The sequence below is a fragment of the Eurytemora carolleeae genome, unplaced genomic scaffold, assembly GCF_000591075.1.
Source record: "Eurytemora carolleeae unplaced genomic scaffold, Eaff_2.0 scaffold6, whole genome shotgun sequence".
NCBI lineage: Eukaryota > Metazoa > Arthropoda > Copepoda > Calanoida > Temoridae > Eurytemora > Eurytemora carolleeae.
Window position 1 is genome coordinate 336,109 of NW_019396148.1, and position 26,838 is coordinate 362,946.

The 26,838-nt window shown below is 33.2% G+C and overlaps 1 protein-coding gene and 1 long non-coding RNA gene across 2 annotated transcripts in view; one reads left to right on the forward strand and one right to left on the reverse strand.

Annotated features, from left to right (window-relative positions):
• Positions 1-238: 238 nt before the first annotated feature.
• Positions 239-26,838, forward strand: part of LOC111696410 (protein-methionine sulfoxide oxidase mical3b) — an 82,234-nt gene continuing 55,634 nt past the window's right edge. The window contains exons 1-17 of the mRNA XM_023466007.1: positions 239-330; positions 3,898-3,985; positions 4,619-4,679; positions 8,543-8,606; positions 8,718-8,794; positions 9,594-9,653; positions 11,012-11,080; positions 13,526-13,636; positions 15,470-15,566; positions 16,976-17,022; positions 20,457-20,512; positions 20,800-20,901; positions 22,134-22,220; positions 22,711-22,763; positions 24,400-24,462; positions 24,746-24,812; positions 25,692-25,773. Of these exons, the coding sequence (XP_023321775.1) occupies positions 286-330; positions 3,898-3,985; positions 4,619-4,679; positions 8,543-8,606; positions 8,718-8,794; positions 9,594-9,653; positions 11,012-11,080; positions 13,526-13,636; positions 15,470-15,566; positions 16,976-17,022; positions 20,457-20,512; positions 20,800-20,901; positions 22,134-22,220; positions 22,711-22,763; positions 24,400-24,462; positions 24,746-24,812; positions 25,692-25,773 (1,229 nt within the window). The 5' untranslated portion in view covers positions 239-285. The remainder of the gene's footprint in view (positions 331-3,897; positions 3,986-4,618; positions 4,680-8,542; positions 8,607-8,717; positions 8,795-9,593; positions 9,654-11,011; positions 11,081-13,525; positions 13,637-15,469; positions 15,567-16,975; positions 17,023-20,456; positions 20,513-20,799; positions 20,902-22,133; positions 22,221-22,710; positions 22,764-24,399; positions 24,463-24,745; positions 24,813-25,691; positions 25,774-26,838) is intronic.
• LOC111696426 (uncharacterized) lies at positions 18,174-19,584 on the reverse strand. The gene is made up of 3 exons (XR_002764081.1): positions 19,456-19,584; positions 19,147-19,209; positions 18,174-19,016 (listed from the first exon to the last, which is right to left on the reverse strand). It is a non-coding gene; the product is annotated as an uncharacterized LOC111696426 (long non-coding RNA).

Here is a 26,838-nt window from a genome sequence, read left to right on the forward strand (position 1 = left end):
TGGGGGGGGGGGGGGGGGGGGAAATAACTCTCTTTGAGAAATTACCGTAATGTATTTGAAAGGATGGAAAAACTTCTGGTTTTTCCTAGAGAAAGGCTTTTTTGGCCACTTCCTATCAATTTTCATAACCAATATTTTTTAACAAAATCCAAAAGCGTTCTCTTGGAAATTACCAAATAAACTTCTCGTTTTGATTTCCTATTCCCCCCCCCCGTAAATCTTTAAATTTTATACTCCTGATAAAATGAGAAACCTTTTCAGAAAATGTTTGGATAAAGGATAAAGATGGCGACAAGAAGGAGATCCTGTAGTCTCGAGAATGATCCTGAGGTCAGTGTAGAAAAAGTATTCGTGTAACATTGAAAACTCCGGTTTAAGTATCGGAACACTTTCATTTGAAATCTAAATTGGTCTGATGTAAATTAATGTGAACCTGAATGCGTTGGATGTATAAGCATTATGCACCAATTTGGATTATGAGTATAGGTTGTATCAATAATGAGTATTTAATGTAGTAGTACAATGTACAATAATGTAGAATTTAAATATAGGGTCAAGGAAATACGTTTCCCTGGGGGTGAATATTTTCCAGAAAATTCATTCAGGAACGTCATGAACCCCTGAAAAGACCTCCGGAGCCTTTTGATTCGCAGAGTGCCTTCCAAGCTCCACGAAACCGTCACCATGTCTCTCTCCATTTTATTATAATGAAACCCAAGAACAAAATTATTGTTTTTGTTATCATAGAAATAGTTTAATTATAGAAATAGTATATTTTTAGAAATCCCAGATTTAGGAAATGAATTGTTTTCATTATTTTGGAAAATATGTTTTTCGCTTAAACTTGATAAGATTCTAATTTTATCTTTTTAGAATGAGAAATATTTTTCCATCAAACATTAATTTCATATTTCATTTCAGAAGTTTCATAGTGAATTTCTAATTGATATTATTTTTTTAATGAATTAGTGCAAACTTTATCTAGAATCCCCCCTCCCTCCCAGCAAGACAAAGGACATTAAAAAAATATCAAATTGACATCTTTTTAGAGTGTAGTAACGTCAATTTGACATCACAAAAAGACGTCAAATTAATCTAAAAACGTTCCCATTTTAATGTCAATAGGACATTATTGTTTGACGTTAGATTGATGTATAATATCCTAAAATTATGTCAATTTTATGTTTGTTTGATGTCATTTCAAATGTTTTGAGTCATTATAATGACATTATTTGATGTTACAATACCAAAAATGAGATCCATATTTATGATACCTAACATCTCAATGACCTTCAAATAATGTCACTTAATATCTCAATGACATTCAAATAATGTCATTTAACATTTAAACGGAGTCAAATTATATCTATGAACATTTTAATGACGTTTCATTAATGTAGTTTTACTTTTAAATGGCGTCAAAATAATGTCAATTTTAACCTTATGAAACGTCCCTTGAACTAAATACAAATGACAAGAAGTTGTAAATGTATTATTCAAATAAGAAAAACAGTTTTTATGTAACAAATCTAAATATTTATCACAAACAAAGATTACATTGACTTCTTTTTTGACTTGGTGTTATTAGATTATCTTCAATGTTTCCATAGAATCTTCATAACTTTGCTGAAAATTTCATCCACACTACATTGCATTCCCATCCATGATCCCATAGTCTGTGCTTCAAATGTGAAATATATTCTCTCTCCAACTGAAATAGAAACAATCTTAATATCTAGTTGAAGGATAGAAGATTAAAAGACTGACTATTAGATCATCAGACTGTCGACTGTCAGACTATCAGACTGTCAGAAGAAGAGAAGAAGAGAAGAAGAGAAGAAGAGAAGAAGAGAAGAAGAGAAGAAGAGAAGAAGAGAAGAAGAGAAGAAGAGAAGAAGAGAAGAAGAGGCTGGAGAGCTGGAGAGCTGGAGAAAGATTAATCAAATTAATGAAAGATTAATGAAAGATTAAAGAAAGATTGATGGAATTAATGAAATATTGATGAAATGTATTAAAGATTGATGAAATGAATGAAAGATTGATGGAATTAATGAAAGATTGATGGAAAGGATGAGAGATCGATTGAATGAATGAAAGATTTTTTTTTTAAGATCTAAATATTTATTTTGTAGCAGAGATTAAGATATTACAAATGTATCACAAGTTTACAACTTTCATAAATGGAAAAACTACATTATTTATTTTCTATATAAATGATTCATATGATAGACACAGATTAGACTTTGAATGCCAGTGCAATATTTCGCAGCTGACTCCCTCGTCAACCATTGCTGAGAAACAACAGAACTTCCTGTAGTTATTAACCAACTGATATTTAATTTGGTTGTCTACTTTTTCATATGCTCTAATTGCGTTGTGTCTAATTGGGCAAACTGTACAATCTTTTTCTTCACAGAAAGTAAAAACTGGGTTTGCAATGTTCACAGGTGGTTTTAGTTCGATTTCAAGTTCAGTTTCAGATTCTGGACCAGCTTCAGTCTCAAGTTCAGGTTCAGGCGCAGACTCAGTCTCAGGTTCAGGTTCAGGCGCAGACTCAGAATCAGGTTCTGGTTCAGGCGCAGACTCAGTCTCAGGTTCAGGTTCAGGTTCAGGTTTAGGCGCAGACTCAGGATCAAGTTCAGGTTCAGGTGCTGACCCAGGATCAGATTCCTTAGTAACCTTAGGCCTGGAAAGAAGATTGGTGTTAGGTGTTGATGGTGTACATATCCCATCAAGCTGGGGAATAGGGGAGGAAGTGATGGATGGAGATCTAGCTCTTTTCATCTTGGCTTTCCTATCTTCTAGTAGAGGAGGTCTAGCTTCATTCACGTGGTTCCTTACAATCTTTCATGGGCACCCGATTTCCTGACATGGGGACTTTGACACATCCCGCAAGGGTTGTCTAGCTTCCTTCAGGGGGGACCGCACTTCCTTCAGGGGGGACCGAACTTCCTTAAGGGGGGACCGCACTTCCTTCAGGGGGGACCGCACTTCCTTCAGGGGGACCGCACTTCCTTCAGGGGGGACCGCACTTCCTTCAGGGGGGACCGCACTTCCTTCAGGGGGGACCGCACTTCCTTCAGGGGGGACCGCACTTCCTTCAGGGGGGACCGCACTTCCTTCAGGGGGGACCGCACTTCCTTAAGGGGGGACCGCACTTCCTTCAGGGGGGACCGCACTTCCTTAAGGGGGGACCGCACTTCCTTCAGAGGGGACCGCACTTCCTTAAGGGGGGACCGCACTTCCTTCAGAGGGGACCGCACTTCCTTCAGGGGGACCGCACTTCCTTCAGGGGGGACCACATTTCCTTCAGGGGTGACTGCACTTCCTTTAGAGGGGACCGCACTTCCTTCAGGGGAGACTGCACTTCTTGCTGGGGTAGTATCACTTCCTTCAGAGTTGACATCACACCTCTGTTTCTTCTCCTTCTCCTGTTGACGGGTCGAGAAACTCTAGAAAATGAGAAAAATTCTTCTCCATCTTTAGTCCACAGGTTAAGCTTGATATCCAGTCCTAGATCCACTCCTTCACTATACAACTCCAAGAGTTTATGTGTAATTCTCATTGTTTATGTTTTAAACTCCCCGCCATAGCAACAGCTAGCTGGGTCAGCTGGTATCAGACTAGGAGAGAGAGAGTCACAGAGATGTGTTGTTGCTAGCAGAGTTAGGGGGAGACTGAATGAATGAAAGATTGATGGAATGAATAAAAAAGATTGATGGAATGAATGAAAGATTGATGGAATGAATAAAAAAGATTGATGGAATGAATGAAAGATTTATGGAATGAATGAAAGATAGATGGAATGAATGAAAGGTTGGTGGAATGAATGAAAGATTGATGGAATAAATGAAAGATGGATTGGTTGAAGGTTTGATTGATTGAGTATGAATTAAGGTTGCGAAGAGAGATCTACCTGCCCGACGCACTAGGCCGGTTAGTCTGGTGAGAACCATGTCTGGGAATATTGACAACCAGCTGGCAGGTAGTAAACTAGTAGCACTCTTACAGGAACTGTGTTGTAATTTCATGGGACGTTTCATTTAAAGAGGAACATGCCTGATTCAGTCTTTTTTCCGTACTAGTAATGTCCCCCCTGAGAATATAAAATGCAAAGAAATTAGCTTTATGTAAAAGTTAACAAATTTAAAAATAACCAATAATATTTTAAAAATGTTAGTTCACAATATTATAGTGCAAAAAAATTCAGCTTTATGTACGAGTTAAACAATTAAATTTTTTTAGTTTACTATATTTTTTTTTTAAGTACAGGTTAAAGGAAAAAGGAAGAAAATTCAAGAGACGACTGTACGAAATTTTTACTGTGTTTCCGAATATTCATGCTTCCCTGCAACTGCAAACTTGTTTGTTTCTTAGCTAAATCACTTTAAAATATGATAAGATTTTCGGTCGTCTTTATAGTCTCATTCTTTGTGGGTAACCCTGTAGCTAAAATACTCAAAATTGGTTTAAATCTTACTGGATACTTTGATCATAACTTTATAGATCTTGTCAATATATGATCATTATTTTTTTCAAAACATATGTCATTCATCCTTCAATTGGATTAAAAAAAGTAAATGATTAATTAAAATTTCGTTAAATCTCCTAAATTTAGGACAAATATTTGATCATTTTTGCGGGGCCAGCACTCTCAAATCTATTCTCAGATCATTCAGGTTAGTATTCAACCAATGTCTTAGATTCTGAGACCGAATTAAATAAATTGGTGAGGTCGCTGAACTACCTACTTCCAGGTCAAAGGGTTCAGCTGGATGTGAGTTGGTAATTCAGCGCCCTCTCCAATTCATAAAATTCAGTCCCCTGGATCTGTAATATACACCATATTCATATTTATTTTAAATATTAGCTAAAGGTTGAATTCTGGGTGAAGCCATTGGTCTGGACTGGTCAGTAATAAGATTATAAGCAGCGCAGACACCTTATTTATGGTTAGGTTGGGAAAAGAAATTTAAAGACTGCTGTGGGGCAGTTAGGGGCAGACTAAGGGCCGAGCCCTGCAAATACTGAATAAGAACACAGTTTGGGACATTTTAACAGAAAGTTGATTTATTATTAATTTTAAATCATCAGGGATTTATATTTTCATGAAAAAGCATCCACCCCCCTCAAAAGTAACTATCCCTCTGGTGCAATAAAGAAATAATTTAGTTCGGAGCTCCAATCCAAATCTGAACCGGAGTTTTCTCTAAACTGGGAAAGATAAATTAATTTTAGAGTTAAATGTTGATGTCTAGATTTTATTTTTTATATTTCCCCCTTGTGTACTGTCTTAATGTAGGATTCGGAAAAAATACCTAAAACTGTTAATTAATCGTTAGTAGAAAAACACACCTAAGAAATTAAGAAAACACTAAGATGACCTAATTTTGTCCCCTACATCACAATGACGTTATCTATTACTTATCAGAGCTGAAATCTTGAGAACTGTTGATACCGAGATCAGTGCTAGATCTCCTCTTTTTCTTAATCTGCAGAAGGACAAAGGCTTTTTTTGAATTCATGAAAGTGTCTAAAATTCAACCAATCAAGAGTGTCGTTTTCATAGACCAAACAGCAAATCAGAAGCCAGGAAATTTTGCGCACAAACAATGTTGTGTCAACATAAGTTCAAGTTACCCCTAAGATTCATAACGTTAAAGATGCAAATGTTTTGTCTCGTCCGAGAAATTTCCTTTTTAGCATTCATGGGGAAACAATGAGTTTGGACAAAAGGGGTGAGAAAAATTTCTTTATGTTCCCCAATAAAAAATTGAGGCAAATCGGTCAAGGAGTTTATTAGTTTTGTCGGAAAAAAAACAAAAAACTGGTCATAGACAAACAGAAATTACAACTTTATATAAATAGATTGATTTTAATCTTCTATGTTTTATTAACCCTATTTCTACAGGAGGGAGCGGAGGGGGGGGGGTTATATATAATATACAAAGTAGTAATCTCAGTTTGTTCGTCTGTTTATTTTTATATTTATTTTATATTTATATAACTCATGAACCTCTTTACAAATTTGCTTGAAATTTGTTGTAACTTAGTATTACTACAGGCATGTTCTCTAGGCTTGGTTTAAAAGTTCTAAATTGAGTGAGTTGGTTTTTACAGAGAAAACTTAGTCATTTATAAAGAATCTGTTTCAATTTAGTTAATTTCACTCAGATTAGGCTCAAAATCGGGTTTTGCTGATGTCTTTTAAAGATATTTTTTTTTCGTTCGACTAGTGCAAAGGATCCAATTCATATTTGCGTGGATCCGGATTCTGGATCCGCCCTGAAAAAAAATGGATCCAGATCCAGGTCATTAACATTTCTTTAGGATTTACTGATATTTTTAACACTAGAAGAATTTTTAAGTTTTTCCTTTTTTTTCGTTTATTTTTATGCCAAAAGTGGATAAACCACTCATTCAGAGATCAGGAAATTTTCAATAATCTCTTTTAACAGCTGAGATTTAATATTTTTCCGTGGATCCGTATATTTTGCGTATCCGGATCTGGATCCGGATCCATGAAGCCTAAATGTTGCGGATATGGATCCTTAGCACTCGTTGCGACAAGTAACTAAAAAGTTACAAGCTTAGAAAACTAAAAATAATTCGCACAATGTATAAACTGTTATGAAATCCCAAAACTTCTTAACAAAGATGTATTTTTATTTGAAAAAAATATATTTTGTTTGAATATTTTAATTTTCTTTATTTTCTCACTTGAAGGTAGGGAATAGAGAAAATTATCAGATAAATGGGAAGCCATTACCTTCCAGTTCGGCCAAATTGCCAGAGTTAAAAACATTGTATTCAATTTTATGTTAAACAGTTTATTTCTTCTTCTTAATTTAATGGTATTTTGTATTTTCATAATGGTGCTTTTTCTTACATAGGATTTTTGAAGTGCTTTTGCTTCATACATGAGAAAAATATAGAGTTTTTTTTTGGCCGTTTAAGTTTGTTTTGTTTTATTTATTTATTTTGTAAACGTACACAATTTAAATAATTGGTACAATTAAACAGAAGAAAAAAGAACTATAAGAGTATATACCAAAAATGAATACAAATACAAGAAACAAAATCATACTGTAATTAGGTCGTGCATATAGATTTAATAATATCGTCAATCTCAGCTTGGTCAACTCCATTGATAACAATATTATTGTTTTTTTTTTGCAGAAATTAGTTCATTTAAAAATGGAATCCTTTACGAACGTTTAGGGATCAGTTATGATATTAAAGAGTTTAAAGGATTTGATTAATAGATAAGTGTTCAATTTCAAGCGAGACTCTAATCTCTATGCATATATTGTCATTTCCTTGTCTCCGTTGTTTTTTCTAGTTGAGTAATTTTACTAGCTATCACTTTCAAAAAGATTTATTTTTTGGTAATATTTTAATTAGTTAATAGTTAAAAATAAATGCAATGGATTGCTATCAAACTCTCCTATCATATGAATTCTGTTTTAAGCAACATGATGCGCAAAAAATCTTTGCGCGCAATTATGCAATCAAAAATGCCTTTGCGTGGAACCATACTTGAAGAAGTTTATGGAAGTTTTCTTTCTGTTGCTTATTTCTGAAAGTAGAATGAAATCTGTTAAAAGCTGAATTTGGTTCCGATTAAATGCAATATTTGAGTGGTTCTGTTTAATTCTAAATTTAGGTTTAAAGGGGTGGGGGATAATTTTGGAAATATTAACCCCTAAACTAAATTTAAATCTCTTTTGATAATTTTTGGCACTTTTAGAATATTATCATGATCACAGTCCCTTAATTCATATTTAAATTTAAATTCGGTGATGGTGATGGACCAAACCTCTGTAGAGTTAAAAAGTAGATGTTAGTTCCACATTTATTGAAAATATATTTCGGTCTGGGTTGACCCTCCTCAGTTCTAAGAATATAATAACCATCAAAATCGATAAAAAATTTTTTTGTTGTTAAATCACAAGAAAATAAACAAACGAAAAAGATTATTCTAAATAAAAATTTGGGTTGTCAAATGGACATAAGGGAAACGAACTCAGATTATGAGATGGAAAAAAGATAATTTGCAAATATTCACTTTTAAAAAAAAATGTTTAAAGACAATTATTATTCCTTGAGATTGTTTCTGTTACAAAGGTTAAAAACAAACTGTTAAGATGTATGTTTATAAAGTGGTGGTGGGGGTCGAACTAATTAACGAACTTTTGCGTATATCGGGGGAGGGGGGGACAGTGGCTTGTTTAAGGAGGGGTATTTAAACCTTTTAAAAAATTGGACATGAAGAACTCTTTTTTTAAGTAATAAATATAAAATATAAAAAAGTTTTGAAGTGATTAGTGTGAAAGGATTTAAAGTGATAAGACACACATTTAATTTGTCGTATAGCACTTTGCAGAAAGCTCTGAATTCATGAAATAATATTTGCAATTGAACCTAATAAGTTTCTTAATGAGCTTTATGGTCTTTGTTGCCATTTAATAGCTTTATCTGATAATTAAGAAAAATTGTGCCGCCAAAAATTTTGTTCAATAATAATTTTTTTCTTTTCTAGATATTTGTGTGATGTAATTCGGCTGAAACCTAACCAGCTTCCATACTTCTATCCTAAGCTTAAGGTTAGATTAATAAAAATGAAAAGAAGAATGTTTTTCTAAATTCTAAAATTATAAATTTGAATGGTGCAACAATAAATATTGAATATGGTGGATGTGATATTATTTCTTTAGGCAAACTTGTTGAGTTGGAAGGCTCAGGCGCTGTGGGCAAAACTGGATAAAAGAGCATCACAAAAATGCTACAATCGGTGAATATTTTCTGCTTTTGCTTTAGCTTATTTTGAAAAATCCGTTGGTTTCACTAATTGCGTCTAAAACTCCGAAAACTCCGACATCTTTTAATATAAAAGTAATATCGGAATAGAACGTTACTCTACAATTTTGTCGTTAAAATGAGATTAGAGTTTTTTTTAATGAACTCCAAATCCGCCGATTAAAACTAGAAAATCAATAAATTTCTTAATGCTATTGTTTCATAACGTAGAAATATTTTAATCAATTAAAGAGAACATTTCATTATTTTATTGATAATCTTGATAATAAATTGGATTAATGATTTATTTATAAACAGCTTTTATTTGATGGATTGATTGAGGGATTGATGGATTGATTGATGTATTGAAAGATGACTTAATGGATGACTATTTGGACTGATGGGCTGATGGATTGATGTGGATTGATGTGGATTGATGTGGATTGATGTGGATTCATATGTATTGATGTGGATTGATGTGGATTTATGTGGATTGATGTGGATTGATGTGGATTGATGTGGATTGATGTGGATTGATGTGGATTGATGTGGATTGATGTGGATTGATGTGGATTCATATGTATTGATGTGGATTGATGTGGATTTATGTGGATTGATGTGGATTGATGTGGATTGATGTGGATTGATGTGGATTGATGTGGATTGATGTGGATTGATGTTGATTGATGTTGATTGAGGAGGGGGGATTGTTTGATTGATTGATTAATAGGGGGATTTATTGAGTGATATGATTTGTTCTGATTGATCAAATGATGATTGATTGATTTGTATAGGGGTAAAGCCTGTGCTGGGACTAGAGTTCTTATAATAGGAGCTGGACCTTGTGGTCTCAGGTATAAATGAAAACCACCGGTATAGAAGTCAGGGGCGTGTACAGGAATATTTCCAGGGGGGCTTTTGGTCCCTTTTAGTGGAAATCATAGTTTTCATTTTTTCAAGGGGATGGTTAATATCATCATAAACATTGTTTTTTTTGTATAAACGTGTTCAAATATCAATTTTTAGTATCAATATTTAATGTTGTATCATATCTGTTCGGTTCCATAGTAGTAAACCTATCCTGCAAGAATTCCTCGAGATGATGAGGTGAAACCAAAATCAGAAAAAAGTTCATTTTATAAAAACTTATCATTGAAATACTAGTGTCACAAACTTTTAATGGAGTCTTAGCACTCCATAGCAATGAAAACAATCTTGCTACATAAATATTCATCCGTTCATGCCGATCTGATTTTTACAATCTGCTTTTCTCTCCTCTTTTTGGAAGATTTAGGGTCTAATATCCAGGAAATGATTTCTTTTGTAAATGAAAACACGATTTTGTTCAGTAGATTAAGACAACCCACTACTATACCTTCTCCCCATCTAAGAAATACTCAGGGCACATTCAGCATTCTGTATCTAAATGTAGTATCTCAACTTGAAAAAAAACAAGCAAAATCATTGTAATTGGTTAACAAACAAACTAAACTAAGGAAACAATCACACTAATGCATTAGTTTCAAATTAAGAATCAATATTTACTTATAAAGGTTTTTAGCATTTTAACATTAGAAAAATAAAAAACAGTGATAGTCAGAACTAGAGCATAAAACTTATTTGCAACCTTTCATAATGTGAATTGTTCCAACTTGAAATAGTCGGATTTCACCAGAATTATTTTTTAATATAATTTCTTGGGTATGTGCCCATGGAACCTCACAAATATGATGTAATAATAAGCTCATGGGGATTAAAATGTAAAAATAAAATTCTCATTTTTTTCCTTATAAGATTATCATATTATACCAATATTTTATTAGATTGTTTTTCTTTGCTAACTTTTAACTTTGTTGAACTTGATAAAAGTTGTCACTTATAAAAGATTTTCAGGTAGTCCAAAAATATGAAAAAAATATTATTTTTTAAAATATTGATAATACCAAGTGACCTTTTATTTCTGAATTTACATGTTCTGTTCACAACGGTTCGTATAATACCAAGCCTTACCTTGGAATACGAAGATGCTCTTATTTTCTCTATGTTACAGTATCAAAAATCACAGAAATCTGATAGGGTACTTTTGTGAATTTTCCATGCCTCTCTTCTACTAATGGAGGATCATCTAAAATTACCTCTACAGTTCCTCTTGATATAGATGAGATAATGCTAATTCAAATATTATTAACATTAATTTATAATAATAATACAGGACGGCAATAGAAGCACAGTTGCTGGGTGCCAAAGTGGTTGTAGTTGAGAAAAGAGACAGATATTCAAGGTTAGATTATTCAGATTTTTTTCCACTCTTTTTCAAGTATTTTGTTGTAGTTGTTGTTCATTTGTATTTTAGAGTTTTTCTGGGGGAATTTCTAAATGTTAAATAATTATACATATTTTAAATAGATGTTTTATGTAACTGTATTTATACTCAATATTAATGCATTTGTTTTATACAATTAAAAAAAACAATTATATCCTAGAAAAATATTCTCTTGTTACATTTTCTTTGTATCAATCTTTCATTTTGTTGAGCTAGCATCCAATGGCGGTCTTGGCTCTTAATTTATCTTATCTTATCTTATCTTATCTTATCTTATCTTATCTTATCTTAAAGCATAACTAGGATTTAGATTTGGATTAGCAATATTTTAGCACCTTGAATCCGGGTGTCCTTTTTTATATCTCCAACGCACATTTTCACCTTCCTGATTATTAAACTTTGAAATATGATTTCACGTAAAAAAAACCCGACTAAGATAATGCTTGATCCGGATCCGCGTCCAAAAAAAATGGATACTGAGAATTTTTAAACATACTAAAATAATATTGATAGTTTTATCGTTTCATTATTTGGTCATGCTTTGCCCATTCCCATCATTCCGAAAATCCAAGACGTTCTTTTCATTTTAATCTTATTTTGTTTCCTTTTCAAGTCATTACTGTTTTGAGGAGGGACGGGGGGGGGGGTTAGTTTCATAAATGTAATAAAGTAGAGTTTTCGAAATCTTGCAATTTAATTCCAAGTTGAGAGTTTGGGAAATCTTTTAGAGAAACATTTGCGAGGAAACAAGTTGCTGAAAACTTTTAAGTTTTGTCATTTTCTTTCAGCTTGAAGAATTAAACATAGATTATATAAATGTAAGAAAAGGTAAGAATTAAACATAGATTATATAAATGTAAGAAAAGGTACTGGTTGGTAATCAGCTACTGCAAATTAATATCGTCCTTTAAAAGATTCAGGAAAATACGACTTAGGTCGCCGTTGGGCCTTAGTTACGGCTTGGGCTTTCGGATTTAAGTTGCATCTAATTTTCACAGGGTTAAGTTCATAATATTGTGTTTGGTGGATTTTCATGGTTGGAATAGGCGCATTCCGGGTTTTTTATGAGAACAAGACTCAACATTGAGCATTATTTTCCATTAAAAGCGACCAAAGTCGGTTTTATTATAATTAGGCCTAACTCCGCAAGTCGAGCCTAAGATCTCGCAGCTGTCATTAGAGTCGGGTCTAAGATTGGGTCTTTAATCTGGGTTTAAGGAATTGCAACCAGAGCCAAAGCTTTTAAATCGTGGGCTCATTTATGTTTCCTAAATTAGCCAATAGCTCAGTTAAGTAACATATTATTCATGTTGGAATGGATATTAGAAATTTTTATTTGTTTCATAAAATAATTTTTTTGCTTCTCCCATGGGGGTTTTTCTTTTTTTAAAAAAAGTGGATAAAGAAAATTGAATGTATTAATCTGTAACTCTATATTAGCTTTTTAATACTTTTCTCATGAAAAAAATATTTATTTATAAAAATTTTGGTTTTAGAAAACATTTAAAATTTAGAGAAATTTATGATTTTTCAGGAATGAGTGGGGGGGGGCTTAGTGATTGTTTATTTATCTATAGTGAATACTGCTGTATAAATTTTTCTTATAAATATGTTTTTGTTTTTGTTTCAATTTCCTTAAGTGTCGTTTAAGTGTCTTTTTAGTGGAGTACTATATCTTTTTAAAACCAAATATTTTTATTTTCCGTTCTGTTTTTCATGTTAACATCTATATTACAAAATATATTGTATATCACTCCTATATCGATAGGAGTGATGCATTGCACTTTTTTCTTTTGTTTTATTTTTAAAATAATTACATGATTTTTATTGTACAATTTTTTTTGGGAACAACATACAACAAAGTTTTTTAGCTTTTTATAAAACTGTGGAATAGGATGACGACATTTATTTCAGTAATCAGTAATCTCCTTTGTATTTGATTACTTTATCAGTAGATTAAAAATTAACTTATAACGTTGAATGGGTTGTGTACACTGTACACTAAACAAGCGCTGGGTTTCATCATTTTCCAATCTCCAGGACCGGGGGGGGGGGGGGATTTTCATGAATTGGGGGAAGGAAAAAAATTAAAAATGGGACATCTTAAGGCAAGTTTTTTTTTATTTTTTATGATACTTTTTTCGCCTAAAAAATCCTTTAATTTTCCCTGAAAAATAATATATTTTCTCAAATTCTGCGAAAAACCCATTAATTTTTTTTAGGCGCCCCGAGCAACCATATGGAACTTTTTGGGAAAATAAATGATTTTAAGGGGGGGGAGTGTGATGATTTTTTAGGAACATATACACCCCAGCGGCAACCTCATAACTTTAGCTATCAATAGTCTTCGTATTTCAAAGTTTTATGTTCAAATCGAGTAACTCTTATTGTTTTTTTTTATAGGAATAATGTGCTGCATCTCTGGCCCTACAATATCCAGGATTTAAGAGCTCTTGGAGCAAAAAAGTTTTACGGAAAGTTCTGTGCTGGTTCCATTGATCATATCTCAATCAGGTAAAAAAATTGGTTCCATTGATCATATCTCAATCAGGTAAAACAATTGGTTCCATTGATCATATCTTCAATTAGGTGAACAAATTGGTTCCATTGATTGTATCTCAATCAGGTGAACAAATTGGTTCCATTGATCATATCTCAATTAGGAAAGCAAATTGGTGCCATTGATTGTATCTCAATTATGTGAACAATTAGTTCTGTGCTGGATCCATTGATCATCAGGTTAAACAAATTGGTTCCATTGATCATATCTTAATATGGTAAACAAATAGTATGCACAATTCATAGAGAGACATTTTATAGATTGCATAGATAGGTCATTGCATAGACAGGTCATTGCATAGACAGGTCATTGCATAGATAGGTCATTGCATACTGCATAGATAGGACATTGCAAAGATAGGTCATTGCATAGATAGGTCATTGCTTAGATAGGACATTGCATAGATAGGACATTGCATACTGCATAGATAGGACATTGCAAAGATAGGTCATTGCATAGATAGGTCATTGCTTAGACAGGACATTGCATAGCTAGGCCATTGCATAGATAGGTCATTGCATAGATAGGTCATTGTTTAGATAGGACATTGCGTAGATAGGACATTGCATAGATAGGACATTGCATAGAAAGGACATGGCCTAGATAGGTCATTGCATAGAAAGGTCATTGCATAGACAGGATATTGCATAGATAGGTAATTGCATAGATACGTAATTTCAAGACATTTCATAGATAGGACATTACAAAGAAAGGACATTGCATAGATAGGACATTGCATAGATAGGTCATTGCATAAATAGGTCATTACATAGATAGGTCATTGCATAGATAGGTCATTGCATAAATAGGTCATTACATAGATAGGTCATTGCATAGATAGGACATTGCGTAGATAGGACATTGCATAGATAGGACATTGCATAGATAGGACATTGCATAGATAGGTATTTTCAAAACATTTCATATACAGAGAAACATATTTCATTAACGTTTTTGTTATTAAGTACGATTTTCCAAATAATTAAACATTTCCATGAAACAGTTTTCTTTTTATAATGGTTTCAACAAATTTTACTATTTGTAAGAAATGTCTATTTAATGCTCTGGTCACGAAATGTTACGTCTACGAAGTTCAAATAGTTTATTTAAATGTGAAAATAAAGATTTTCAGGAACCATAATCAAGATATTGTGAGAAATGTTTTTTAAAAAGAACTCTCTAACTATTGTGGCTCTGTACATAAAAGGTTTTATCGTCCACATTTTATATCATTTCTTATCGATTTTATGATGGATTTTTAGAGGATAACTATTATCCACTGACTGACATTGAATCCTTATATTTAAGAGTTGACAAGTTTACTCTCTGATGCTTTACAAATTTTTGCCTTCTTGTAAGTCAGGTTTAAGTCTACTTTAAGCCTGTCCTTATGATGCGGATCCGTTGGATCTGCAACATTTTTACTTCCTGGGTCCGGATCCGGATCTGACAAAATATGTGGATCCACGGACCCGAATCCAAGGGCAAGATATCAACCAAATACTGCAAAAAATATGCAAATTTAAACTGTTGAAAAAAGAGAGATTATTAGAAATGTCCTTATATCCAGTTCATCAAGTTGTTTCATAAAAATAAGCGAAAGTAAGAAAACTAATTCGAAGTTTCTTCTTTTGTTAAAAAAAGTAAATCTTAAATAAGTGTTGACCTGGACCTGGATCCGGATCCGAATCCATTTTTTTCAATTGCGGATCCAGGATTTGGATTAGAATCTGCATAAAAATTAATTGTATCCTAAGCACTATTTTAATCCTCTTCATTTATTTTAGACAACTTCAGTGTATTTTACTCAAAGTATCACTTCTCCTTGGGGTTGAAGTGTTTGAAGGAGTTGGGTTCGAGTCCCTTGTAGAACCTACTGATCAGGTTAGCTAATAGTTGTAAGGATATAACTTACTAGAGTTTGTTTGTGTACAGTGTATTCTTTACATTTATTAATTTACGCGGATTTTTTGTCTCTGTAAAATACAAAATACTTTTAAAAAAATAATTTTTTCGCGGATTGTTATGTACCAAATATATTTTTGAATTCTGTTCACTAAATTATGATAGTATGAACCCTGTGAAATATTTAGTATTGTTGTGTTAACCTACGCTAATTCCATTTTTAAGCACCCTATATTATACATACACGGTATAGACATAGAGACATACACCTTTATATTTACAGTTTATAAAAGTAATGTATATAAAGATCCTAGTTCATAAACCATTATCCTGTGCGCTCCTATAATAAATTATTCCTATACCTTGCCTAGTGGATTCCAAGTAATAATAAACCCGTCCTGAGACAATATTACTGGACATTACTTTTTCTGAAAATTAAGATATTTAAAGATATAAAAGAGCAAAATAAAAGAGATAAAAGGAACGGAGACAAGGGACAAGGAAGGGACAAGGAAGGGACAATGAAGGGACAAGGAAGGGACAAGGAAGGGACAAGGAAGGGACAAGGAAGGGAGTCCGAATTTAATGTATTTGAGCCGCGTCTCAAATCCGCTAAAAACTGGTTTTAATAGAGCGCCGGCTTAAATCTTGAACATTAAACACAATTTTAAGTGGAAGTGTCTCAAATTTATGCCGCGGCTTAAATTCTTTAAATTCTGACTCAGACCTCACAAACCTTACCCTGAAATTATTTAGTATTTGGCTTTGTGTAGTTCTCTAATTAATCTTTCTTTCAAACTTTTCATTTATTTTGTTAGTTAGGTCTAACCATTCCAGTTTTCTTAAAGGGAGTGACCGGCTTTGTAAGGTAGTCTAACAGAGTATTCAGTGTTGTGGAAAACTTCTTTCGGATTCATTTGAGACATCTAAAACTTTTTAATGAACGTTGAATTTGCGCTCAAACTCGGGATTTACAGATCTTTAAAAAGTTTTATATGTCTCAAATGAATCCGAAAGAAGTTTTCCACAACACTGCATACTCAGTTCAACTATTTTACATAGCCGGTCACTCCCTTTAATACATAATAACGCTTCTTCTAAATTTACTAACAAAATGTTAAACAATATAAATTCTATTTTTTAAAAACTCATATATTGAATCGTTAGTTGAATATATGTCTGTACAAAACCTACAGATTAAGTACAAACACAGTCAATGAGAGTAATTAGTGGAACAAAATATCCATGTCACCTCCTCTTTTGATAAAATCCTTGACCAAAAAAACAGTGCATTCAAACTAAAAAAATCATATCTAAATATGTACTAAATGTATTCTATTTCTAACTATATAGTTAATGTACTTTAACCTGTTCTCAATGTACTCTAGGACACTGGATGGAGAGCTAGGGTTGACCCAGTTGAACATCCTGTCAGGAAATTTAATCACAAATATACATAAACCTTCTTTATATTAACAATCATAATTTTTTGGTCTTCAATCAGTACAAAACAATTTCATCCAATTTTTCGGAACATAACATTTAATATTCTATTTATTTTAATAATATTTTATCAATGAGGAATTTCCTTTTATTCTGAGCCGGCGATTTATAAAATTCAAGAAAATACGACTCAGGTCTAAGCTGTCCGGCCTTGAGCTTTCGAAATTCATGCTGCATCTTATTTTCCACCGAGTTGAGTGAAAAAACCGGTTTAATATTCTATATATATGTATATGAGAACAAGACTCAACATTGAGCCTTAAACTCTACTAAAACCAACCAAGGTCGGTTTTATTTTCATTGGGTGTAATTCTTTAAGTCGAGCCGAAGATCTTGCAGCTGGCAATCACGTGACACAAGCTGTCGTCAGAGTTGGGTCGAAGATTTAGTCTTAAAGTCGGATTTAAGTAATTACGGCTCGAGCCGAAGATTTTAAATCGTGGGCTCTGAAAGCATGAATCATTTGATCGGCCGATAGAAATTAAGAAGAAATTGCCTAGAAACAATTTAGATACCGCATATGATCAAAGTAAATCTTCAAATTTTCTAACTGTTGTGTTTACTTTCAAATGTTGCATGGAAGCATAATGAAGGGCTTGAACATGCAGGGTGTCCTAATAAAAAATAAACATGGTAATTAATTGACGACTTCTATATTGTCTTTGTTTCAAGCAAAATTATTTCGTAAATATAATTTTGTAGTATTTCAGTTGAAAAATTTGTAAATATGTCCAGATTCCAGTTAATTAAAATTTAACAAGACTGTTCAAATGTTTATTATCTCAGCCAATTTTAAAGATACAAAGAAGGTAGACGATATTTTGTAAAGCTCATTAGACGTGCAATCTTTTTTTTGATGCACTTTATGTCATTTATCAAATATCGGAAATCAAAGACGATATTCAAATAGTCTCTCAATTCCCATGTTTATTGGGACACCCTGTAGATCAGCAGGAGAAAGAGTAAATTATTAATAAAAATGGGTGGGAAGCATCCTCTAAGGCTTCTGGTAAATAAATGAATATTATAAATTTCTTATTTGTATTCCTAGAAATGGTCTTCCAGAGAAGATTGGAATTCCTGATTGTGCATTTCTCACCTAATTTTCAATTAGGTCTTCACGCCAAATGCCGGACGCAGGCTCAGTCATCATACCCATTTCTCACGCGCTTGTTTCTGTAAATATCCACAGTTCATTTATACTTTAGGAACGAGGAAAGCACGTCTTGTGGTGGAAACTGAAAAAATAAATCACTATTAATCAGTTCCATATAATTTAAAAGTTTTAAAGCAATACCATCAACTAATTATTATTTTACAATCAATCAATCACACGAATATATTAAATGAGTGCTTACATTTGGTGCATCGACTGAGTGGGTGGAGCACCGTCCACGTAGGTATATTTCTTGACGAGAATGTTTATTTAACCAGATCCCCTTATCTCCGAAGGTTCACTTCTTAAATAGTTTAGGTCTGGGAAACAACGTTCTCCAGATAATTTAGGAATCCGCTCAGGGCTGGGAAACAACGTTCTCCAGAGAGTTAAGGAATCCGCTCAGGGCTGGGAAACAACGTTCTCCAGAGAGTTAAGGAATCCGCTCAGGGCTGGGAAACAACGTTCTCCAGAGAGTTAAGGAATCCGCTCAGGGCTGGGAAACAACGTTCTCCAGATAGTTTAGGAATCCGCTCAGGGCTGGGAACAACGTTCTCCAGAGAGTTAAGGAATCCGCTCAGGGCTGGGAAACAACGTTCTCCAGAGAGTTAAGGAATCCGCTCAGGGCTGGGAAACAACGTTCTCCAGATAGTTTAGGAATCCGCTCAGGGCTTAGAAACAACGTTCTCCAGTCAATCTTTAGTGAAGTCTTCCGATCTCACAGAAACCAGTCAGCTGGGGTCAGGATACAACGATAATGTCCTCAGCGCCTTAACAGGGGTATATATTGTCGATGCACCGGGGAGGGATGAGATCAGGGTACAGCAACGTGTACACTGTTCCCATGTACAAGAAATACAGTACGTTAAAGAATGTACAGTATTATAATATTTCTCAAACCTTTTGTTTATATCGTGGAGAAATTATTCAGATTTGCATCCAAGAAAGACCATATTGTTTGGTCTGAAAAAGGCCTCTAATTTAATATTTTAATCAATGTTTTGGGAGTAAATAGGTTTACATACATGGTTACATTTTTAAGATTGATGGTATTGCACGTGCTTCCTTTTATATATATAAGTTTAAAATCTTTTCTTTTTGCTTCAATTCACATATAAAATTGCAAGTTATAGAATAAACAGAGTAAATATGCATTTAAAAGCAGGGTTGAATATAGGATCTAAATATTATGAAAGTTAATAAAAGTACTTCATATCTTCATATGGTTGATCTGGTGATTATGCTTGAATTCAGTTCAGTCTTGAGTTCTCGGTAGGTTTCCTACTTCAGCCTTCATTCTAGTTCTTTCCTAAACAGGGCTTAAATATAGGTTTTACACTAATTAATTAAACATTTCAGAGAATATTTGATAAGTTTGGTGGTATATTTTATTTATTTGTTAATAATAATATTTCATTGATATATTTTATTTTATTTGTAAAGTATCTTAGTAATGATTGTTATAAAACTCTTTATAAAATTTTTACAATCCAAGAACCTATGTTAGAATGGATTAAGCTTGAAGGGACTGTAGACGCAACAGATAGAAGTAAGATTTGTAGCGATCGAAAGCGATTATTTTTCGCCGTAAGCCTATACCCCCTTTCATTTTTCGCAAACACTCCATTATGCAGCTCACAGTTAATTCCTTTTAATCATTCTCTAATTGCTGATAAGATTACCCGTTCAAATCCTCTATTTAGTTACTAATGAGAGATTAGTTCTAAAGATGCGTGTCCGAATCACAGCGGTACCTTTAAAATATTTATCTAATCTCTAGCAAGAGTTGTCCATCGTTTTCTCTACTTTGATAAGTTTTAATCATGGTTATTCTAAATACTTAATTGCAAATCTCTGCTTCAAAGCTAGAAAATACAAAATTCATCTAAAAGATTTTCTTACAACAACAAAAATGGATAAACAATTGTAGCTAGTTTGGTTACCAAAACAGAGTTTCGATGGTTAGTTTATAATGGCGCAAAGACAGCGACTTTTAAAGATTCTTTCAAAAGTAGCTCCATAAATGGACGGGCAAAGGGAAGCAAGAAAAAAAGAAACTGTGGACGTGCAGTCGGAGAAAGTAGAAAAAAAATAACATTTGAAATTAACAACTATGCCTCGTACCATTTTATTTTACAAAAAATATAAAAAATATAAAAAAAACTTTCTAAACAGAATATTTGCTAATTAATATAATGTGATTGATACAGTCAGTATGAATTTGACGTTCTTATCGGAGCTGACGGGAAACGGAATACGCTTGCAGGTAATTTAGAAACTAAGGGAATTTTTCAAATTTTTTAAAAGGGGGATGAAATTTCGTAAAAAAATTCCACAAACTTTTCCTTTCCCTGCACCATTTTAAAGGCATATGAGTCAAGATATTTACGTACAAAATTTTCAAACAAAAATTTGATTTTACATTTTTGGTTTTGTATTATTTCTTTAATAAAGGCTTTTCAAATATTTAGCTTTGTTTGTAAACATTAACATCAAAGGAATCCCATTGCAGTGTAAACTTGATTAATAATTAACTTTTGAATTATTTTTCAGGATTTAAGCGCAAGGAGTTCAGAGGAAAGCTGGCTATTGCCATCACAGCTAATTTCATCAATAAACATTCAGAGGCTGAAGGCAGGGTCGAAGAAATATCAGGTTAGCCTTCTAACATGTTGTTATTTTTGTAGCGTATATAAACATGTTGATTGGGTTCTTAAACTCTCCGCTTAACTCCACTCTTTCTTTGGTCAGTCTACTGAGGGTCACTGTAGTACGCACCGAAGATTAGTTAAGGGTGCCTATGATTACTAACTTAATGGTGCATCAGAGAAAGTTGTTTTAACTCTCACAAAGGATGAGAGTTTAAAGATGACTGTACGAAAAGCTTTCAGTCTATTTTCAGGATTCATGGTTCTACTAAGATTAATTCTTACTTATTTTCTTTCAAAATTATTAAAATATTTCTGATTTAACTTTTCAACGTAGTAGGAAGGTGTTACAGGTTGTCTCAATTAAGTCACAGCCTCTATAGGTAACCCGTATCTAAATGTTAGCTATTTTTTCTAGAGTGAATCCATGATTATTATGCAATCATATTTTAAGTCTGTCTTTTGAATGGCAGGCTTTTTTCACCCTGAAAACCCCCACCCCTCCATTTTTTGAGGGTTTTCATCGCTAATACAAACTTTTTAGGGATCATAAATTAATATTTGAGGAAACTTGATTTCACTTCTAATGCAAAAAATGGTTATGTCACACTTTTTTCCAAATCTTCTAAAATGAACCCCGCCCCTTCATTAATTAACGCTTTTTAATCGCTAAATGCTAATGGGGGGGGGGGGGTGGATAAGGAACAATTTTGAGAAAAAATATATTTACTTAAACTGATATTCCACCATCAAGATCTATCCCACCGCTGCCACCACGTAAGTGTGGTAGCACTGACCTGTCACAGTCCAAAGCCGGACTTCCAGATCTGAAACATCAGATCGTTGAACTCATGGTACATGATGTATTGAAACATTGAAAGGCCATCACATAAACTCCTGGGGGAAAGTAGGGAGAGGTCAGGATGTGTGACGATGCCAGGAAAGTAGAGAGGGTAGGACAAGGTAGGTTCAGGTAGAAGAGAAGTAGAGAACCCTATTCTTATCTCCTAAAGAATGGAGAATATATTCAGGTAAACGCACCTTTTCTGATATCTTTGAAAATCAGAAAGGTATTCTTGTATTGTTACTTTTGTTATTGATCATTGTTATAAAAACTGATATATATTAAAACAGATATCAGCGCAAGTTTGATCTGCTTAATCAAAACCAAATTGATGAGTTTATCAGATCGATTGCTTAAGAAACTAATTGATCAAATCAATAATTGATTTATTGTAGGAGTTGCGTTTATCTTCAACCAGAAGTTCTTCAATGATCTGAACGCTGCATGCGGAATTAGCTTAGAGAATATTGTCTACTACAAAGGAAAGATTGGAAATAATCAAACTTTGGAAATAAAATTTTGAAAATTTTGGTCCGGATCGCGGTCCAAGGAAGATATTGAAAGATTAGTGATCTCTTAAAGGGAGAGACTGGCTAGACATGAGAGTTGAACTGAGAGTGCAGTATTGTAGAGAAATTAACACCGTAAAAACGTCTTGACATTTTTTTATAATTCTGCACACGAAACTCAACTACCATGTCTGGCCGGTCACTCCCTTTAATGGTCATTCAAAAATCAGCGAAAATTAAGTTTATGAAATTTTATTTTTAATTTTCTTAATATTTTTTTTTGCATAGACGTATTTTTTTGTTGGAGGCTCAAATTGAAGAAAAGTTGTTCAACTTTGGTTATGCGATTTAACTGCTTAATTCTATTAATAAATATGGAGAAAAATTGTTTAAAAGACAGTTAAAAAAAATATTGATAAAAGTTTTAAAATGATTTAATTTCCAACCTATGATGTTTGTTCAGATGAGACACACTATTTTGTTATGACTGCTAAGAAGCAATCTCTACTTGCTAAGGAATGGTTCAGCTAAATCAGCAAAATCAAGAATTAATATTAATAAAAAATATTGATAAATAATGAGTAAAGGTCAAAGGGGAGAGGGGGGGGGGGTACTGGTAATATCTTTTATTTTATTATTTTTTTTTTGAAGTTTTTTGTTTTCTTAAATCGCAATTTTTTTGGAAACATTTTTGTTGAAAAATGATTTATTTTGATAAACCCCAGGCGCAATAAACCTAAAAAACTAAAATGTAAATGTTAAGATTTAAAATCATGAAATTTTAGGTTTTGACAATTTTGTCATATTTTTCTCAGAACATTGAGAACATTGAAGCTTGAGATGTATTTTGATGTTGAATTGGAGATTTGAGAGATCTAATTTACGAACTCAATCAAACACAAATGGATTTTATCCTTAAAGAGACTGTATGCTTTATTTTAGCGACCCTTCATACAAAGCTGGCAATATCCAATTCACAATGGTAGTACAGCGATATGTGTGTGCAAACTTATCGAAACCCACTTGTATCGTATTCAGCTGCGTAAAGTGTACACTGCGTGCAGTCTGAACTCATTTAAGCACACACAGGAATTTTCGATTGAAAACAAGTGGTCCTCAATAAATTTACACACTCAAATATCTGTACTCTACGAACACAATGGTTTTAAGGGTATCGTTGTAAATCTGGCATTGCCCTTTTTGCATTAAGGGTCATTTGAAATTTCTCTTACAGTCACTTTCACCCATTTTATTTTTGGTAAAACTAGTTCAGTACATCTTCTTTATTTTTAATTTTTTCCCTCTGGATTTCTTAGTTTCAGAAACTTGTGTTTTCCCAGAATGCATTCCAGTTTCTCCACTCTCCAGTCAACACCTTTTCTTATGATTTCCCTGACTATTGTTCTTTAACTCCTCACGGCTAGGGTTGTTAATTGTTTTGGTTCGATTAATAAAACTGGTGAAGTTTAACAAATTACAAAATTGTTTATTCTAAATTTTCGCCATGGGTCTGAAAGGAAGAAATTTAAAATAAAAAACTAATCTGAAAGTGATTGCTTTAAAACGATTGGCCTTTTTTCTATGGATTGATAAAAGTAAAACTTTAATAAAAAAAACCGGTTTTAAAATGCTGAAAAATTTATTGCAAGTTTTAAAAGCCGAACCGAAATGATTTACAACCCTATCGTACATGCGGCCAGGAACAGCCTCAGATGTTAGAACATGACATTAAGTTTGTCTTTGAATTAAGATAGTATTTATAGTAACGAGGTTGGTCAAAAAAGGAAAGAAATATCTATAAAGACTTTATTGAAAAAAAATATCTAAGAAAAACTCTAATTTAATAGATGACAAACCTCTATTCTTAAAAAATAATAAAACAGTAGATAAACTTGATGCAACCTGTTCTATGTCTGAGAGTGGTCCAGTTGTCTTACTAAAAGTAAGATGGCGGGGTGGAGGACTTTATTCAAGAAGAAACTCAACATCTTTTGGCGTACTAACTTTTTTGAAAGGAAATTAAGGTTTTAAGGAGGCAAAAAAAGTCGCACCCAATTTATTAAGATTCCCCTCTTTTTTGTAACTACCCCCCCCCCCCATTTCTTTCATCTAGTCTTCTCGCCCCCCCCTATAATGATGAACTACTGTGAAGGGAGTACTAGTGGCCAACCATGCTGACCCCTCTGCCCTTTTAGCTCAAAACAATATCTGCCAGGTAGTAAATTTATGTTTACGAGTTTTCTTTGCTTCTTATTTCTTATATTAAAAAAATTCAAAACATTGGAACCAAATTTTTTGTTGGACCTCACTTGGCATTTTATTTATGAATGCCAAAATGAAAAACAATCAACTGCAATTAAAACTCTGAGTTTTTCAAAATTATTGAAGTCCACAGATGAAAATAGTAAAATCTACGAATTTTTATTTTGGTATCGTAAATGTTTCCAGTATTAAAAATAGAAGTAGTTTATAGTGCAGTACATTATTTGTTTGTTTAGGAAGCATTGTTCCAATATGCTAGAGAAGCAGCAGATTTTGCTACTAAGGGACAGTTACCTCATCTAGGTAGAATTTTAGTTTTATTTTCCATACAAAGCTTTCCTTTTCAAATTTTTTTTAATATCTCCGATGCTCTGCAAACACTATTGATTGTTATTCGCATAGATTAAAAATAATATAATAAGAACACCAGATGTCGTCATTTCAAGATTTAGAGGGTTTCGTTGACAATAACCCTGAGGTAGAAGCCCAAAGGAGTTACGCGCATTCTTACTCTCTTGTAATTCAACGCGGCGGTCTCTATGTGTGATCATGTTTTGTGCCAAAGATGAAAATTTATTCTTACAAAGTTGTCATCATTATTATAAGATAATTATTTCAATATGGTGGTGGGTTTTGGTTGGTGCTTAGGATTCATTTAATTTTAACGGATTTTTTAATATTTTAAATTTTTAAATTTTTAACAAAGCAGAATTTTCAAATTTTTGTCTTTATTTTTTTTCGTTGATTTTTATGCTAAAACTTGATGAACCATTCGGAAATCAGGAAAGTTTTATAATCTCTTTTTCAAAAGTTTAGATTTGGGGCTTGAGAGTTGATATTTTGCCCCTTGTATACGGATCTATGGATCCGCATACTTTTTCGGATCCGGGTCCAGGAAGCCAAAATTATGCAGGTCCAACGGATCCGGATCCGGATCCTAAGCACAGGTTTTTTATTTACACAATGCCAAATCTTGACCCTAACAGAAAAATATGCAACAAAAAACCCCAAAAACGATCCTAAAACCCTAAAATCCTAAATATAGTTTAACTAAAACAGTTTTACACAAGTAAAAGCGTCAGAGTGGGTTGCTGTAGCTCAAATAAGGATCAGTTCAGTCTCATTTATCTAGTTTAAATATAAAAATTAATCTATATTAAATATAAATATTAATTTATCTAGACTTTGCCGTGAACCATTACGGGAAACCGGATGTTGCCATGTTTGACTTTACATCAATGTATGCTGCAGATCATTCAGCCAGGTAAATATTTTTAAAATAATATTTTATGCAAAGCATCATTTGCTTACAGCTTAGTTGGATTTGGTCAAAATAGAAAATGGTTTTTGCCCTGTGTGGATATCCCCTAACTTAGATCTAAATTCTTATTATATAATAGAGGTTCATATAATTCCATTTCTGATCTCAAATGATGTCGGGGTTAAAAGTACGGTTAGGGGCTTGGAAAAAAAACAATTTCATAAAATTTAGAGAAATTTTGGGCGTACGTGTACTATACTTCATAAATGTAAACTGCATTTTGGGCGTTGAAAAATTTGAATATCAAGCTATATAATAAAACAAGATATTCGTATATATATTCCTTTAGCCGACCAAACGGCTGGACTGAATGGGCTGAATGACACTCATGGGTAGGCGGGGAGTGTCGTTTGGCCGACTAAAGCATATATACGAAGTCTTTTTTTTTCAAAAATAAATTTCTTTCAAATTATAAATTTTATTCTCAACATTTTCCACGGCAACGCTGGGCCCTCCAGCTAGTAAAGGGGGGGGGGCCACAAAACGTATTACTCTCCGGAAAATTTAAACAGTGGTTAAACATAACTTAGAATTGTCGTAGGAGGCTGATTTTTTGCATGCAAACTCAGAATTATGTATATTACGTGCATTTTTTGGTTTTGAAGGAATCTGAGCAAAAGTGCGCGCGCGCGCGCGCTTTTTGTGAAAAAATGCGACTTTTTTGACAGTAAATCAATGTTAACTTCATTAATTGCACTTGAAAATTTTTCCTGACACTCTTGAAACAAATATGGGCTAAAAAGATTCAACCCCAAAGGCTTAAATGCGCAATAAAAGAAAATATCTTTGAATACTTATGGGCTAAGTTTGGCCCAAGTTAGAATAACAGTTGCATGTGATACATCAAACTATAGCAAAATTGGGACAAGGAATTCATTTCCGAGGTCAAAATAAATATTAGAGCATTCTGACCGGCTCGCTAGTAGCCAACCATTACATTATGGGTCATCTTCCCACATATTTACATGTTGTATGTCGATTTAAAGGTAATTGGGCACGACGAATTCA